The 16939-nt window shown below is 42.1% G+C and overlaps 1 protein-coding gene across 1 annotated transcript in view; it reads right to left on the bottom strand.

Annotated features, from left to right (window-relative positions):
• The window catches only part of DSTYK (dual serine/threonine and tyrosine protein kinase), a 66831-nt gene extending 50311 nt beyond the window's left edge, over positions 1–16520 (bottom strand). The window contains exon 1 of the mRNA XM_007953462.2: positions 16256–16520. Within this exon, the coding sequence (XP_007951653.1) occupies positions 16256–16520 (265 nt within the window). The remainder of the gene's footprint in view (positions 1–16255) is intronic.
• Between the last annotated feature and the right edge of the window lie 419 nt (positions 16521–16939).

The following is a 16939-nucleotide window of genomic DNA, read 5'->3' as shown; positions in this document are numbered from 1 at the left end:
TTCTTCCCATGAACACTGTTGTTGTTGTTGTTGTTATGTGCCATTGAGTAGGACCCGACTCATAGCAACCCCTCCTTGGGTTTCCGAGGCAGTATCACTACAGAAGTAGATTGCCCAATCTTCCTTCCGAGGAGTGGCTGGTGGGTTTGAACTGCCAGCCTTCTGGTTAGCAGTCAAGTGCTTTAGGCTACCAGAGCTAAAAATACAGGAGCAGTGCCTGAGCCCAGGTTTCAGGAGCCCAGATTAACACTTGGTAGTAGACAATGGCCCCAACGATATTTTTTCTCCATCTGAGCAAATACAGCTTTTTAATTGTAGGACCCAAATTAAAAGCAGACTGACATAGTAACTATAAAAAGATATATAATATCAATATATTATACAATATATAAATTTACCCCAAACCTTGTGCAATAAATCCTGGGGAGGGGAACAACAATACTACCACAAGCTGGTTGTTGTTGTTGTTGTTGTTGTTATGAGCCGTCGACTTGGACCCGACTCATAGTGACCCCTCCTTGGGCTTCCGAGGCAGTATCACTATGGAAATAGATTGCCCCATCTTCCTTCCGAGGGTTAGCTGGTGCACACTTTTAAAAGTGTTATTGTTATTCTACCTAAGACTTTTAGAATCTCTTTTCTAAAAGAAATCCTAGGTGCTTTTCCAGAAAAACTTTTTTTCATCCATCTCTTTTTATTATTATTTTTAAATTTTTTATTGTGCTTCGGGTACAAATTTACAAAGCAACTTCATTTTACTCTCAACAGTTCATGCACATCTGGTTTCATGGCCCAATTACAATCTTCAACCATAAAAAGGTCTCCTCCTATCTCCTCCCTGTGACTGCCCCTTCCCTGTATGTACCTTTCTTATCTATGCATTCCTGTCCATCCAGCTTTCCCTCTATGTGAATGCTACCCCTCTGATGTCTCTGATGTCTCATGTCTGATTGATCTAAGGGGTGTATCTCCCTGGGATAGGTGTTCTGCTTGTAGGTTTTTCTACTGTTGGACTGATCCACAGAAGTAAGTCCATTTCAGGCCCAAAGGATAACCCAGGGCCATAGTCTCAGGGGTTCCACCAGTCTCTATCTGACCAGTAATTCTGGTCGTTTTTGTGTTTTTGAATTTTGTTCATTTTTCCTCTCATTCTATCCAGCATCTCCAATTTTAATCCCTTTCTGAGAGGTTGGCATTGGTAGCTGGGCACCATTTAGATCTTCTGGTCTCAGGGTCATGAAGGCTGAGGACTAATTGTTTCATATCCTTGGACTGTTTCCAAATGACTTTGATTTTCTTCACTCTTCTTTGCTCCAAACAAGGGGAGACCAACAGTTGCATCTTAGATGGGTGTTCAAAAGCTTTTAAGACCCCAGTTGCTACTCACCCAAGTAGGATACAGAACAAGATTTTTATGTACTATGTTGTGCCAATTGAGCATGATGTCCCCTGAGATTATGGTCCCAAGCCCGCAGGCCTGGTGATTCTCTCCCTCAAGGTGTTTGGTAATCTCTGAGAAGCTACTCCAACCATGTCCTCTGTAACTTCTGCAATGTATGTGGGTAATTTTGTAGCACAAATATGTATGTAAGACTACCTTCAGCTAAATCTATCCTTGGTCTTGGGTACATTCCTATTTGTCACCCACTCCTGATTGTCTCACCTGTCTATGCATTTACCCATAGTCTAGTGTTTGCTGCCACACTGGAAATACAGTATTGTGCATGTAATAGTATTTGCCTCTTTTGTCTATATCTTTTGTGCACCTTTCCAGAAATTCTTAATACTCCACTTATCAGTCAGTGCACATTACTTTGGGGTTAAAGCAGTTCCGATTCAACCCCCTGCTGAGAATTTGCCTTTCCCCTCCCCTAGATATACTGAATCACTACCTACATTTTACAAGATCTTATGTATACATAAGATGCATCTGTGGATCCTGTTAAAATGTAGATTCTGATTCAGTATATCCAGGGGGTGAGGAAAGGCAAATTCTCAGCAGGGGGTTGAACTGGTTTGGTTGGAAGTCTTGGTTTAAAATTAAGACTATTCTAGAAAAGGAGGGCTAGAGGAATGGGGGTAGAGAGAAAAGGAGAAAATGCTAACAATTTTTTTATGTCACTAATGACACATTAAGATAACCAAACCCACTTCCATCGAGTCGATTCCGACTCATAGTGACCCCCATTCGGTTTCCGAGGTGGTAAATCTTTACGGAAGTAGATTGCCCAGTCTAATTTCCACGGAGTGGCTAGTAGGTTTGAACCACCAACTTTCTGGTTAGCAGTCAAGTGCTTTAGGCACTGTGCCACCAGAGCTCCTTGACCCATTAAAATAGATACTTTCAATTGTTTTGGGAGGAATGGCAATTGATTTGTATCAATACACTCCCTTCCTTGCCTGTTTTCCATCTTAATCAGTTATATACACTCTTTTTTTTTTTAATTGTGATTTGGGTGAAAGTTTACATAGCAAATTCATTTTCCATACAGCATTCCATACACATTTTGTTTCATGACATTGATTGCAAACCATCATAATGTAACAGCTCTCTTCCCACTTCCTCCCTGTGGTTACCTTTTCCCTTTGTCCTTCTTTCCTATGCATTCTTGTCCTCTGAGCTATCTCCCAGTGCAAATACTACCCTTCTGGTTTGGTTACTTTTTGACCTCCCATGCTTGATTATTCTAAGGAGTGTATCTACTTGATGTAAATGTTCACCTTATACACCTATCTATTGTTGGCTGGAAATCTTTATGGAAGCAAACTGCCTTATCTTTCTTCTGCAGATTGGCTGGTGGATTTGAACCACCAACCTTTTGGTTAGCAGCTGAATGTTTTAACCACTATACCACTAGAGCTCCTTACTGGGCCCAAAGCTGTTGAAAGGAGACAAGGACCTTCCCCTAGAGCTGACAGAGTGACAAAACTTTCCCCTAGAGCCAAGGTTCTGAATTTGGACTTTTAGCCTCCTAAGCTGTGAAAGAATAATATTCTATTTGTTCAAGCCATCCATTGAGGCATTTCTGTTACAGCAGCACAAGATAACTAAGATAGGCACTAAAGCTCTTATCTGATAAAGTTCAAGTTAGACCCTTTTCCACAACTGAGAAAAACAAAAAGGACAAAAGCACTTTTTTTGGTTAAATGTGTTTAAAAAAAAAAATCAAAGGCTTTTATAAATATATAACCTAGACATCATTCTTTGGGACAACTCCGATGCATCATTAATTAGACAAGTGAAATGCAAAAACAATCCTCAAGTCCTACTTCCCATCTTCCTGCCAGGGAACACCACCCCAGGAACGGAAGCACATTATAAAGCCCAACTCCAAAGAAGGTGGTGGGTCAAAAGGTTCCCACAGCCACATGGCACAAAACTGGGGAAAGCATCCAAACCATTCCTACTGCCTGCCCAAGATGGAAAAATGCACTGCATGGTGGACACTTCAACCAGGGACCCTGGGGGGTCACTAATGAGTCCCTATGCTCTCACCAACTTCCCTTCAGAGAGTTTTGGTTTGGACTTTAGAGGCATATTATGTATATAACAGGACTGTCTTGGAGAGCCTGACTGAGAGCTGAAAGCCAAGGACAGCACATATCTCAACCATTGCTTCATCTGTTGTCCTTTTAGTTGTCAAGTTCTAGATCCTCAAGATCACCAAACACCCCATTTAGCAAACAACTGAATCAATCTTCAGGCCTGGGATGGCCTGTGTCTGGCCAGAGGTATCCCACGAGGGCCTCCAGTCAGACCTCTGGGAGGCAAAAAAGAAAAACTGCATCTTCCACATGGATCATCTTCTATACTCTTGTTATGAATGAAAGCATTCAGATTCCCTGGACCATGTAGGAAGCAGAACCTAGCACCCTAGAGGTGGGCTATCTTCCTATAAGAAGGAGCAAGTTCACCTCTAAGTCTTGTAATTGTTAGGGGAGAAAAAAACTACACCCACCCACACACCTCAAGTCTCTTCATATTGGCTTCTCTATGAGTAACCTCTGAGAAAGACACAGAGATGAAAGAGGCTCTAACAATAATCTTCCTGTATGCATCCTGCAAATATCTGAACCATACAAACAACACAATTACAATTACTCCATCAAAGAGAGAACAGGGCTAAATTTTCTGCACTCCCATCAGAAAGTGAGTAGAGAGTTTGAATTGTTTTTATCAACGCCATTTAATCTCACAACTGCGTATTTACTCTATCCTCACTCCCTCAAAAATAGCTAATGATAATCAATTGTACAAATGCCCAAGAGGGAATGTGACGAAACACTAAACCTTTATTATTTCATAAAATGAACTTGGAATTAATCATCTCATTTGAACCATGGTTCGCTACTGTGTGTCCTATTCGCAGTGTACTGTCAGGCGTTAAATAAATACTTTTTGAGTGAATGGATATTAAGGATTTACTTCCTGTATCATGGTGAAGGTCTGGTATACTGGTATATTGTACAACTCTAGCCTAACCAGTCATCTAACAAGTGCACACCATTGTTTCTTTATCAAGGGCCCAGATAATAAAATGTGAGTGAATGTACAAAACCCCCTGTTTTCCATGAGAAAATAACCTCCCTCTGAAGTGGGAAAAGAGGACCACAATTGCATTTAATTTCAAAATATGATATCAATATTTATCAACTGTGGTGGTTAAGTTTGTGTGTCAACTTGGCTAGGCCTGGTTGAGTGGCTGGGCAATTGGATGTAGTATTCCCCATGATGAGACTGGTAATCAACTCCATGGTAGAATCCACTGTGAGCAGCTGAGTAGCTGCCTTTGGGTACATGGTCTGCTTCCTATATATAAGAAGCAGCTTTGGGAATGGTCTCCAGCATATGGCACGCTTGGACCCTGCATGTAGCCATGTCGTTGTTCAGCAGCCTGCCATGCTCTGCAGACCTTGGGACTTACAATGGACTTGAATTAATCACCTGCCATGTGGTTTGGTAACATCAGGACTGTGCCATTTTATTTGTCGACCATGGGCTTGTTAGCCTCAGCAGCCAGTAGCTGCCTGAGTGAAGAGATGCCTCTGGCTTCAGTGGGCCAGTACCAAGAGGCAGAGCTGAAGCCCAAGGTCAAGGGGCTTTCACACAGCCCCTAGAGCTTGGCACTTTGAACTCAGACTTCGAGCCTCCTGAACTGTAAGAGAATAAACTCCTGTTTGTTCAAGCCATCCCATTTGTGGTATATTCCTGTCAGAGTGGCACTAGGTAACCAGAATACTAGCCATGAAAATAATTTGACAGCTACAGGTACTTGATTGATGACATAGTCCAGTTAACCATGAACCACATTTATGACCATCTTTTTTTTTTTGTACATCTTATCATTAGTAATATGTACTACATACTATGTTGCAGTGCATAATTTACTGATGTTATCATTCTCAGAAGTAATGTTTCCAGCCCCCAAAGACAAAGACTGGATTTATAAAGGCATTAAAAAAGAAACCTAAAAAAAAATAAAAATTTGGTACTCAACTTACGTTACAATTTACAATGAAGAAGCTGTTAGGTTGTGAAAATGGAACCCTGTCACAAGTCAGGGAACTACCTGTATTTATTTGCCTGTTATGCACAAAGCATTATGGTACATTACTACAAAGATGAGCAAAACACAGTGTTTACCCTTAAGGGGTTCACAACCTAGTAAGCAGGGTAAGACAAATATACACATACTTACCATACCAAAAAAAAAAAAAAAGAAAAAGCATGGTCTATATGTCCAGAACCTTTAGGATCTGAGCAATACGCATAAAGTGAAATTCATATTCCCTTTTACTTCAATGAGAGCTCTGCTGGCATAGTGCCTAAGGCATTTGACTGCTAACCAGAAGGCTGGTGGTTCAAACCCACCAGCCACTCCTTGGAAGAAAGACTGGGCGATCTACTTCCGTAGTGATACCACCTCAGACACCCAAGGAGGGGTCACTATGAGTTGGAAAACGACTCAACGGCAGTGAGGTTTGTTTTGTTTTTTTAAACTTCATTAACACAACTTTTACGGTTTTATTTTTCAAAGGACTGTGTTTTTGAAAAATGCATTTATTACAGTAAGTTTCTTTGTTCCCTTAATCTCATGAGACAGAGAACAGACACATGAAGAAAGAATAGGAGATTTTGGGAAAGTGGATGAGCAAAACAAAATCTAAAAACTAGAGTAGATTTTTATTTAAATCCATGTTTTCTTTAAAAATTACTTGCAGGGCTGAAGAACTAATTATACTAAAATCAGTGACTTTTAAGATAAAACTAAACATATTGCAGATGATCAAAAGCTTAAAGATGTTTTTTGTTCTTGCTGTAGAGCAGGCAGAATTATCCAATCCTTTTCCATTACGGCTGTCCTCAGCCATGGGAAACAGATTATCCCAGGAAAGCAAGATTAGAAAGGGAAAAGGCTGTTGAAGGAAAGGGTGCAAAGAGTCACTGTGCTTAGGGAGGTGAGGTCATTTCCTCCTCCTGCAAGATCTGCAATGAGGGGCTTGACGCTCTAAATGTCAGGGAATGTTGTTATATTGTTGTTATATGCCGTCGAGTCGGCCCCGACTCATAGCGACCCCTCCTTGGGTTTCCGAGGCAGTATCACTACGGAAGTAGGATTGCCCAACCTTCCTTCCGAGGAGTGGCTGGTGGGTTTGAACCACCAGCCGTCTGGTTAGCAGTCAAGTGCTTTAGCCACTATGCTACCAGAGACTAGAATAAGAGGCTGAGTGGTGTCACACTATACTCAATACCATAAAGTTTCCAAGTGCAGTAAATTTTGATTCCATGGCAAGCTAAGGAAGAGTTCAGGTTATGACTCATTTGTAACTACATTTCTCTATAGCCAGAGTGTATTTTACATCCCCATGGCCAGGTCTGAAAAGAACAAGGGAGGAGCCACAGAAGCAGAATTATACTGACAGCACAGGAGACCTGGGTCTAGTCTCCACTCAAAATTGTTCTGTCCCACATTCCATCTTTCTGCTCTTCTTATTCTTTCCCACTAGCCCCATGTTCCAACTTCCTAATCAAATTTTCAACAACTCCACACACACAAATACACAACACTCAAGTTAAGTGCTTTAATGTACAATATCTTTATTTAAATGTCACAACAATCTTGTGAAGTAGGTATATCTATCTGAGAAATCATTCACATACCATAAATTTCACCTACCTCTTAAAGTATACAATTCAGCGGTTTTTAGTATATTCACAAAATTGTACAACTATTACCACTACCACTAATTCCAGAACATCTTCATCACCCCAAAAGGAAACCCTGTGCCTGGTAGCAGTCACTTCTCTCCTCTCCTGTCCTCTGGCAACCACTAACCTACTTTCTGTCTTGATATATATGCTTCCTCGGGGCATTTCTTAAAAATGGAATCATACAGTGTGGTCTTTTGTATCAGTTCCATTACATAACGAAGAAACAAAGACTCAAGTTAAGTAACTTGCTCAAGTCACATAGCTAGTTATAGGCTGAACTAGCATAGGAATCCAGTTTTGAATCAAACGTTTGTGCTTCTGACCACTATATGACACTTCCATGTTACAAGAAAATTTTAAAAGAAAGTGAAAATTTAGATGTACACTCTCACCCACATTTCAGCACCCAGCCCCAACTCTCCTCACCCTTTAGTCCCATAAAGATGGCAGCTGTAAGAACCTGGATAGAGCAGAACTGTCCCATAGGGTTTCCAAGGCCGTCATCTTTAAGTAAGCAGATTGTCACATGTTTCTTCCACAGAGCGGCTGGTGGGTTCTAACCACCAACCTTTTGGTTAGCAGCTGAATGCATAACCATTGCACTACCATGGCTCCTAGCTATATGAAACCAGGCTGTAAAGAATCTCCTCTCTCCCAACTTTTAGTTCCTTTCCCAAATGTTTCTGCCACTTAAACGATATTATTCATACAAATTACTGTTTAAGAAGTCTTAGAAAAACAGACATTTTAAATAATGCATGAGAATGCAGAGAAGGCATTTAATAAAATGCCACACCCATTCCTGATAAAAAAAAACTCTCAACAAAATAGGAATAGAAGGGAAATTCGTCAACATAATAAAGTGCATATACACAAAACCAACAGCCAACATTATTCTCAGTGGAGAGAGACTGAAAGTATTTCCCTGGCAAATGGGAGCCAGGCAAGGATGCCCTCTATCACCATTCCTATTCAACACTTGGAAGTAATGGAAGTCCTAGCCAAGGCAATAAGGCAAGAAAGAGAAATAAAAAGCACCCAAATTTGCAAAGTAGTAGTAAAACTATTTGCAGATGACATGATCCTATATATAGAAAACCCGAGAGACTCAGCAAGAAAATTACTGAACTAATTGAAAGGTTCAGCAAAGTGGCAAGATACAAGATCAACATACAAAAATCAGTTGGATTCCTCTATACCAACAAAGAGATCGCTGAAAAGGAAATTAAGGAAAACAATACCATTTGCAATAGCTACCAGGAACACAAAATACTTAAGAATAAATCTTACCAGGACACAAAAGACCTATACAAAGAAAACTACAAAACACTAGTATAAGAAACAGTAAGAGACCTATATAAATGGGAAAATATTCCATACTCACAGATATGAAGACTGAACACTGTGAAAATGTCAACACTACCCAAAGCAATCTATCTATTCAATGCAATCCCAATCCAATACTCTTTAAGGACATGGAACAATCAATCACTAATTTTATATGGAAAGGAAAGAGAGCAAGGATAAGCAAAGCACTACTGAAGAACAACAAAGTAGGAGGTCTCATACTCCTGGATCTCAAAACTTAATATACAACCACAGTAGTCAAAACAGCCTGCTATTTGTACAATGACAGACATATAGACAAGTGAAACAGAATTAGGAGTCCAGAAATAGATCCTTCTACCTATGGACAGCTGATCTTTGACAAAGGGCCAAAAACCATTCAATGGAGAAGAGATAGTCTCTTCAACAAATGCTGCTGGCAAAACTGGATATCCATTTGCAGAAAAATGAAACAAGATCCCTACCTCACACCATACATAAAAACTAACTCCTGATGGATCAAAGACTTAAATGTAAAGCCTAAAACTATAAAGTTCCTCAAAGAAAAAATAGGGGCAGACTTAGGGGCCCTAATTTATGGCATAAATAAACTACCTAGCATAACCCAAGATGCACAGACAGCAGTAGAGAAATTAGATGAGTGGGACCTTCTAAAAGTAAAATTCTTCTCCAAAAGAATAAAAAGAGAACCTACAGATTGGGAAAAAATATTTAGCAATGACCGATCCAACAAGGGACTTATCTCTAAAATTTATAGAAAACTTTAACACTTCAACATCAAAAAGACAAACAGTCCAATTAAAAAATGGAGAAAGGATATGACCAGACACTTCAACAAAGAAGACATTCAGGCAGCCAGCAAACACATAAAGAAATGCTTGCAATCATTAACCATTAGAGAGATGCAGATCAAAACAACAATAACGTATCATCTCACTCCAGTATTAATAGCAAAGTTCAAAAGGACAGAAAACAACAAATGCTGGTGAGGATGTGGAGTGCCTGAACTCATACACTATAATGGGAGTATAAAATGGTACAGCACTGTGGAAAATGGTATGGTGTTTCCTTAAAAAGCTGGAAATAGAAATACCAGTTGATCCAGCAATCCCATTACCGGAAATATATCCTAAAGAAGTGAAATCCAGGACACAAATAGATACATGCACACCCATATTCATCGCAGCACTATTTACAATAGCAAAGAGATGGACACAACCTGAGTGCCCATCAACAGATGAACGGAGAACCAAATTATGGTACATACACACAATGGAATACTATGCAACATTAAAGAAGAATAAACAAGCAGCAAATCACCTCATAACATGGGTGAACTTGGAGGACATTATGCTGAGTGAAATAAGTGAATCACAGATGGACAAATATTGTATGTGCCATTATTGTAAAAAGTCAATGAAAGGTTTACATACGGAAGGATATTTTCTTTGTTGGTTACCAGGGAGGGGAAAGGAGGGAAAATAGATGGATAATTAAGAGACAGGTTTAATATGGGTGAAGGGATTAAAAAAAATTAACAGATCCAGGCAAAAGTGTGCAAGATGCCCAGTGGGTTGGTCTACACTTGCACCTAATAACCAAGCCTCAGAGAGGCCCGTCTTTTCTTCCCCACATCCTAGGAAAAAAATAATAAGTATATGAGTGCTTCCTCTCTTCTTTTTAATTCTAGCAACTAGTTTTCTACTAAGTATGATTAAAAAGAGGGTGAAATATGTTGGAGAAAAAACAGCTGTCAGCTAACCAAAGGCAAAGAGCTACAGAAATATAAAGAATTATAGCTGATATAAAATGCCTATAATCTAGGATGGGAGCTCTGGTAGCATAGTGGCTAAGACACTTGCCTGCTAACCAGACGGCTGGCGGTTCAAACCCACCAGCCACTCCTCGGAAGGAAGGTTGGGCAATCCTACTTCCGTAGTGATACTGCCTCGGAAACCCAAGGAGGGGTCACTATGAGTCGGGGCCGACTCGACGGCACATAACAACAACAACAACAATAATCTAGGATACCTTAGTTTTCTGCCTCCCCCGCTCCCCACAATACCACTTTATGCCCTGCATATGTATACAGTTTATATTAGATTATACCTTTCTTAGGACCAAGTTCAGGTCTTCCTAGTTTTTTCATCCATCATCCAACATAAACAAATGTTGTTATTGTTATGTGCCATCGAGTCAGACCTCATAGCGATCCCTCCTTGGGTTTCTGAAGCGGTATCACCACCAAAATAGATTGCCCAGCCTTCCTTCCAAGGAGTGGCTGGTGGGTTTGAATCGCCAGCCTTCTGGTTAGCAGTCAAGTGCCTCAGGCACTATGCTACCAGAGCTCCTAACATAAACAAATAGGTATACTATGATGATGATAATTATAATTTTTTCTTTTCTTAGGAGAAAAGTATACAAGGCATCTCCATTAAACAGAGGCATGGCCAATGTCTTTGACTCTTTATCCCCTATTAATAGCACCTGACCAGCCCATAATAGGTTTATTTAATAATAATAGCTAATCTTATATCACACCTTAGCAGGTACCATTTACACAGGTTAACTTTCAATAACCCTAGAGGCAGATACTATTACAATCCTCATTTCCAAATGAGGAAGTAAGGTAGTTGTGATTTATTGATGGTGATTTAGTTAGTAAAGGGTGGAACCAATAATGACCAAATGTACCACAGACTAGAGCATTCCAGTGACACATTTGAATCATTCCAACTTCTCAAGATTGAGAGGGTTATGATACATTGCAACAGCTTGGAACTCTACTGGATCACATAACAAGAAAAATACTTTTCCCCACTGCTACTGGTAATACTCTACCTCACCTTTCTTCAGAAATGCTCAAAGCCTTTATCACACTTGATCTGTCGGACAGAGAAAAATCTCACCCTCTTTAAACCAACCAAACCCATTGATTCCACCTGACAGTGACCCTACAGGACAGAGTAGAACTACTCCATAGGATTTCCAAGGCTGTAAATCTTCACAGAAGCAGACTGCCATATCTTTTTCCAGCAGAATGGCTGGAAGGTTCAAACTGCCAACCTTTCAGTTCATAGCTGAGCACTTAACCGTTGCACCACCAGAGTTCTTCATCTTCTTTAAGTGGGAAAAAAAAAAGGTCAATGATTTGAGCAACAGAAAAGAGACTGATTCAAGGAAACTTCCTTTATTGCATAGTGCCTAAGGCACTTGACTACTAACCAGAAGGCTGGCAGTTCAAACCCACCAGCCGCTCCTCTGAAGGAAGGTTGGGCAATCTACTTCCGTGAGACTACCTCAGAAGCCCAAGGAGGGGTCGTTATGAGTCAGGTCCCACTCGATGGCACATAACAACAACACTAAAAAAAAATCTCTTCCATCTACTTTTTAAACTTCTCAGACATCACGTACTTTAAATACTCTCCACACTGCCCTCAATGAATAGTTTATAATACTATCAAAATTAAGACGAAAATATACTCATCATGACCCCTCCTTGGGTTTCCAAGACAGTACCTCTACGGAAGTAGATTGCCCAGTCTTTCTTCCAAGGAGTGGCTGGTGGATGTGAACCGCCAGCCCTCTGGTTAGCAGTCAAATCCCTTTGGCACTATACCACCAGAGCTCCCCCCTTTTTTTTTCTTTGAGTTTTCTACCTCCTCAAGGAGTTTGGTTTTTGGTTTTCTATCTCTACAGAGGTCCCTAGGTGGCGCAAATAGTTTTGCATTCAACTATTAACTCTGGTGGCATAGTACCTAAGGCATCTGACTGCTAACCAGAAGGCTGGCAGTTCAAACCCACCAGCCACTCCTCGGAAGGAAGATGGGGAAATCTACTTCCATAGTGACACCGCTTCAGTTACCCGAGGAGGGCTCACTATGAGTCAGATCTGACTCAATGGCAGTGAGTCTGGGTTATTTTTTGGTAATAACTTAAAGGCTGGTGGTTCAAATCCACTCAGTGCCATGGAAGAAAGGCCTGGCAATCTGCTTCCATAAAGATTATACAGCAAGGGAAAAAAAAAAAAAAGGATAGTTCTACTATATAACAGGATCACCATGAGTTGGAGTTAACTTGATAGCAACGAGATTCATTCAGGTTTCTTCCTCCACCTCCTCTGTAATTTAAAAGAAAATAAAAAGCTTTTTGGTACTAACTCACTGCCATCGAGTCAATTCCGACTCATAGCAATCCCTTTTGGGTTTCCAAGGCAGTGAATTAGATTGCCCAGTCTTCCTTCCATGGAGTGGCTGGAGGGTTTGAACAACCAACCTTCTGGTCAGCAGTCAAATGCCTTAGGCACTATGCCACCAGAGTTCCTTTTTTGGTATTATAAATGGCATATAACGAGACATGAAAACAGTGTTGTCATTTTTGTCATCCTTATAGTCTCCAAATTTCAAAATTTGATTTAATTCCAGACCTTCAATTGCTCAAATACCCTATAGCATTTGTTCTAGAAGAGTCCCTGGGTGGAACAAACAGTTAACCCACTGAGCTGAAAATCGAAAGGTTGGAAATTCAAGCCTATCCAGAGGCACCTCAAAAGAAAGGCCTGGTTATGTACTTCCAAAGAAACAGCAATCAAAAACCCTGTGGAGCACAATTCTACTCTGATACACATGGGGTCGCCATGAGTCAGAATCGACTGGATGACAACTGATCCTAGAAGCATCATTTCTGAAATTATTAAAACCTTGTAGAGCTTTGTCAGATTAGAAATTGAGTGTTCCTTCTCTTAACATTCCGAGCTCCTATTAATCAGAAACCAACATTCATACAAGAAATTTGAAACAGTCACTGAACTTGATCTTACAAAGATATCCTGTAAAAGAAAAGAACAAGAGCTAGTTATCTTTTAGGGACTGGTCTCTACTTACTAACATAATAGCTAATACTAACCTAATAGCTGTGCAAATGGTACCCTCAAAATATATAAAGTCAGTGGCACCTCACTCATTTTCCCCAGTGCTCATTTTTTCTTCCACAGATAAAAATCTCCAAACTAAAAGGCATAGAAGCATTTTATGGTACAGAATCAACTTGCTGCCAGTCCTTCATCTTCACCCTCCACAGGTTTTTATTTTAGATGGACAGGCTCCAGAGGATGAAGAGAGTTAAATATGCAAAGATTAATACATGATGCAGTCAACTAGAAAAGCCAATGAGGTAAAATACAAAGGTTCATTTGTATTTCTTAAGTTATTTTTAGGGAGCTCTGGTGGCTTAGTGCCTAAGGCATTTGACTGCTAACCAGAAGGCTGGCAGTTCAAACCCACCAGCCACTCCTCGGAAGGAAGGTTGGACAATCTACTTCCATGGTGATACTGCCTCGGAAACCCAAGGAGGAGTCGCTATGAGTTGCATCTGACTCGATGAAAGTGGGTTTTTGTTTTTTAAGTTATTTTTAAAGTATAAAAACAAGAGCCAACCAAGGTGCCTTGAATACTCCACCTCTCTGAGGTGAATCTACTCTGTGTGTATATATGTATGTGTGTGCTTTCCAGTATGATGATAAAATAAAGATGTGTTTTAAAATAGTAACTGGAACAGAGAGCTTTTAGATAAGCTATGAGAACTTCTGGGAAGGGGAAGCGCTAGAAAGCACTGCTAAGGGAGAAGGTGAAAAAGCACATGCGCTGGGGATCATCTCTGAAAACATTAGCCCTTCTCACTAGTCGTTTTCTAATTGCCTCACCGAAATCAGTTCCCTCTATAAAGTCATTTCTAGAACAGCAAATCTTTGACTACAGATGTCAAAACCACAACTGCAGAACGGCTAATCCTCTTTCTCTGCCTCCTCCTCCTCCCATAACTGCCCCACAAAAAACACCCACTGCCATCAAGTCAATTCCGAGTCACAGCGACCCCATTGGGTCTCCAAGGCTGTAAATCTTTCCGGAAGTAGATTGCCTCACCTTACTCCCACGGGGCAGCTGCTGGGTTTGAACCACCACCCTTATGCTTACCACCTGAATATCTTACCCACTACATCTCCAGAGCTCCTCATTTCTCCCATAAGGCATAATATTTACATTCAGGCCAAATAAGGAGTCCCGGTGGTGCAGTGGTTAAAGCATTTGGCTGCTAGCCATAACACTGGTGGTTCCAACCAACCAGCTAGCTCTGCAGAAGATGAGGCATCTACTTCTGGAAAGATTACAGCCCTGGAAACCCTATGGGCCATTTCTACACTGCCCTATGGGGTCACTGTAAGTAACAACTGACTCGCTGTCAATGCATTTAGGTCAGGGCAAGTAAATGAAATATTACCATTTCATACCATCTTGGAATTACACTACCTTATTTTGATTCTCGGGGAGCTCTGGTAGCATAGTGGCTAAAGCACTTGACTGCTAACCAGAAGGCTGGCGGTTCAAACCCACCAGCCACTCCTCGGAAGGAAGGTTGGGCATTCCTACTTCCGTAGTGATACTGCCTCGGAAACCCAAGGAGGGGTCGCTATGAGTCGGGGCCGACTCGACGGCACATAACAACAACAACAACAACATTTTGATTCTCACTTCTGGAGATTCCGACAAATTTCAGATATTAAACATGCAAGTTCAGGAATATGGAGCCCAACACAGAAAGCCGGAAAAGTTTAATAATTCACTCGGTTCTGAGCTTCATGTTCAAATGTCTTATTAGCATCTAAGTTAGTGTTTCTGAAAGTGTGTCTGCAGACCACCTACATCTGAATCTCCTGGGACTTTTTACATTTCAATCAGATTCTTAGAATCTACAGTCTCAAATCTAGGACATGGCATTTCTACCCGCTCCTTTTTAATACTCTCAAGTTTGAGACTCAGTTAATTAAACTTAACTGACTTCTTTGCTATGATATCTACATGAAATACCAGTCCCGTCTCTCTTCCAACCTGAATTATTTCCTAATTAGATGCAGGAGTAACAAACTCTCCGGTTCCCCACCAACAGCAGAGTTTAAGAGAAAGCAGCAGCAATTAGGAAAAGATCAAAGACCATACACGATTTTAAGTGCTTTGGGTCCTCTAGCACATCCAGAGAGACTTTTGTGGTCAAGAAGAGCTCCAATTTCTAACTTCTTCACCATAAGCACAGGCAACAACTCTGGCAATTCCCTGACATTTATCAGGTATTATTTCCTTTGGCGACCCCTACCCCATTTAGAGTATATTCTTTACTTCACAGAGCTGCCTCATGATCGGTGTAAAATTATTTCACATACATAATCGAACGAACACACACACACACATCCCTAACTCCATCTCTTGGCCTCCTCCGGCTCCGAGAGCACTCTGCCTACTTCTCTTTCTCTACCCTTCCCCCTATTTGCTACATCCCTAAACTGGCGTTCTCACCCACAACTACACACCCCCCAACTCAGACAACTTTTCTCCGCTCCGAGGATTAACCCTCGCCCTCTCCAAACACTGGCCCTCCTCTAGGTCCTACTCTCGGAACTCCCGCCTTCGGGCGACCCTTGCCCCGGGTTTCCCGGCCAAGGCCTCGGCGCCCCTCCCCTCCCCCACCCGGAGGGATGCCTTCCCACTGCATCCCAGACCCGTGCGGCCCAGGCCCGGGGACTTGGCCACAAAGCCCGACTCCCACCTTCCGCCTCTTCCCGGGGTTGTTTTGCAGGAGCAGGGATACATTCCACCCTCCAATTTGCCTCAGCAGTCCTCCCTCCCTCGCGGCTATCCTCCTTACCCGCCTGCTGCCCGGTTTCGGTGACATCGCAGGCAGGGCCGGGCATGGCCCCGCCGCCGCCCGTGGGGGAGGAGAGACAACTGTGGTCGTGGGAGCATTCGATGTCGCGGAAGAACTTCTGGGTTTCGCGTAGGTTCTGTCTCAGCCGTCCCAGGTAGCGGCGGTAGCGCCCAAAGCTCCGGCACAGCTCGCGAATCATACCGCCGCCTCCCGGGCCGGGACCTGAGACGGGCTCGCTGCCCCACACCACCCCGCCACCCTCCATCTCTTCAGCCCACTTGGTCTTCGCGGTTCTGTCCCCGGCCACTGGCCCGGCCTCCCTCCTCCCCGCCCTCCCCACAGCTTAAAGGAGGAGGAATCCGCCTCCAGACGCCCCCGCGTGCAGTCGGCCAGACTCCCAACTCCGTCACCACTGTTGAAAACAAACCAACCCGCAGTGCGCCGCCAACGGAACATTTATCTCCAGTATACAGAAGAGCGGGGAAGGATCATGGGAGTACGCCGTAGCTGTGAGGCCTCCTGGGACTTGTAGTTTGAGCTGTGGCTGCGCACCAAAACCAGGTGGATGAAGAACCGGACTCTGTGAATGGGACTGAAGCAGCTGTAGCAAAAACTTCATCCATTCTCTGCTTACACACGCTGCTAATTTAAAAACGTTTTTATACATGAATATCCCTGAGGAGA

This window comes from Orycteropus afer, unplaced genomic scaffold (genome assembly GCF_000298275.1).
Source record: "Orycteropus afer afer isolate SDZICR_OR568_19922 unplaced genomic scaffold, OryAfe1.0 scaffold00013, whole genome shotgun sequence".
Taxonomy (NCBI): Eukaryota; Metazoa; Chordata; class Mammalia; order Tubulidentata; family Orycteropodidae; genus Orycteropus; species Orycteropus afer.
Note: the sequence above shows the minus strand (reverse complement) of the source record. Positions and strands in the feature narration are given on the sequence as shown.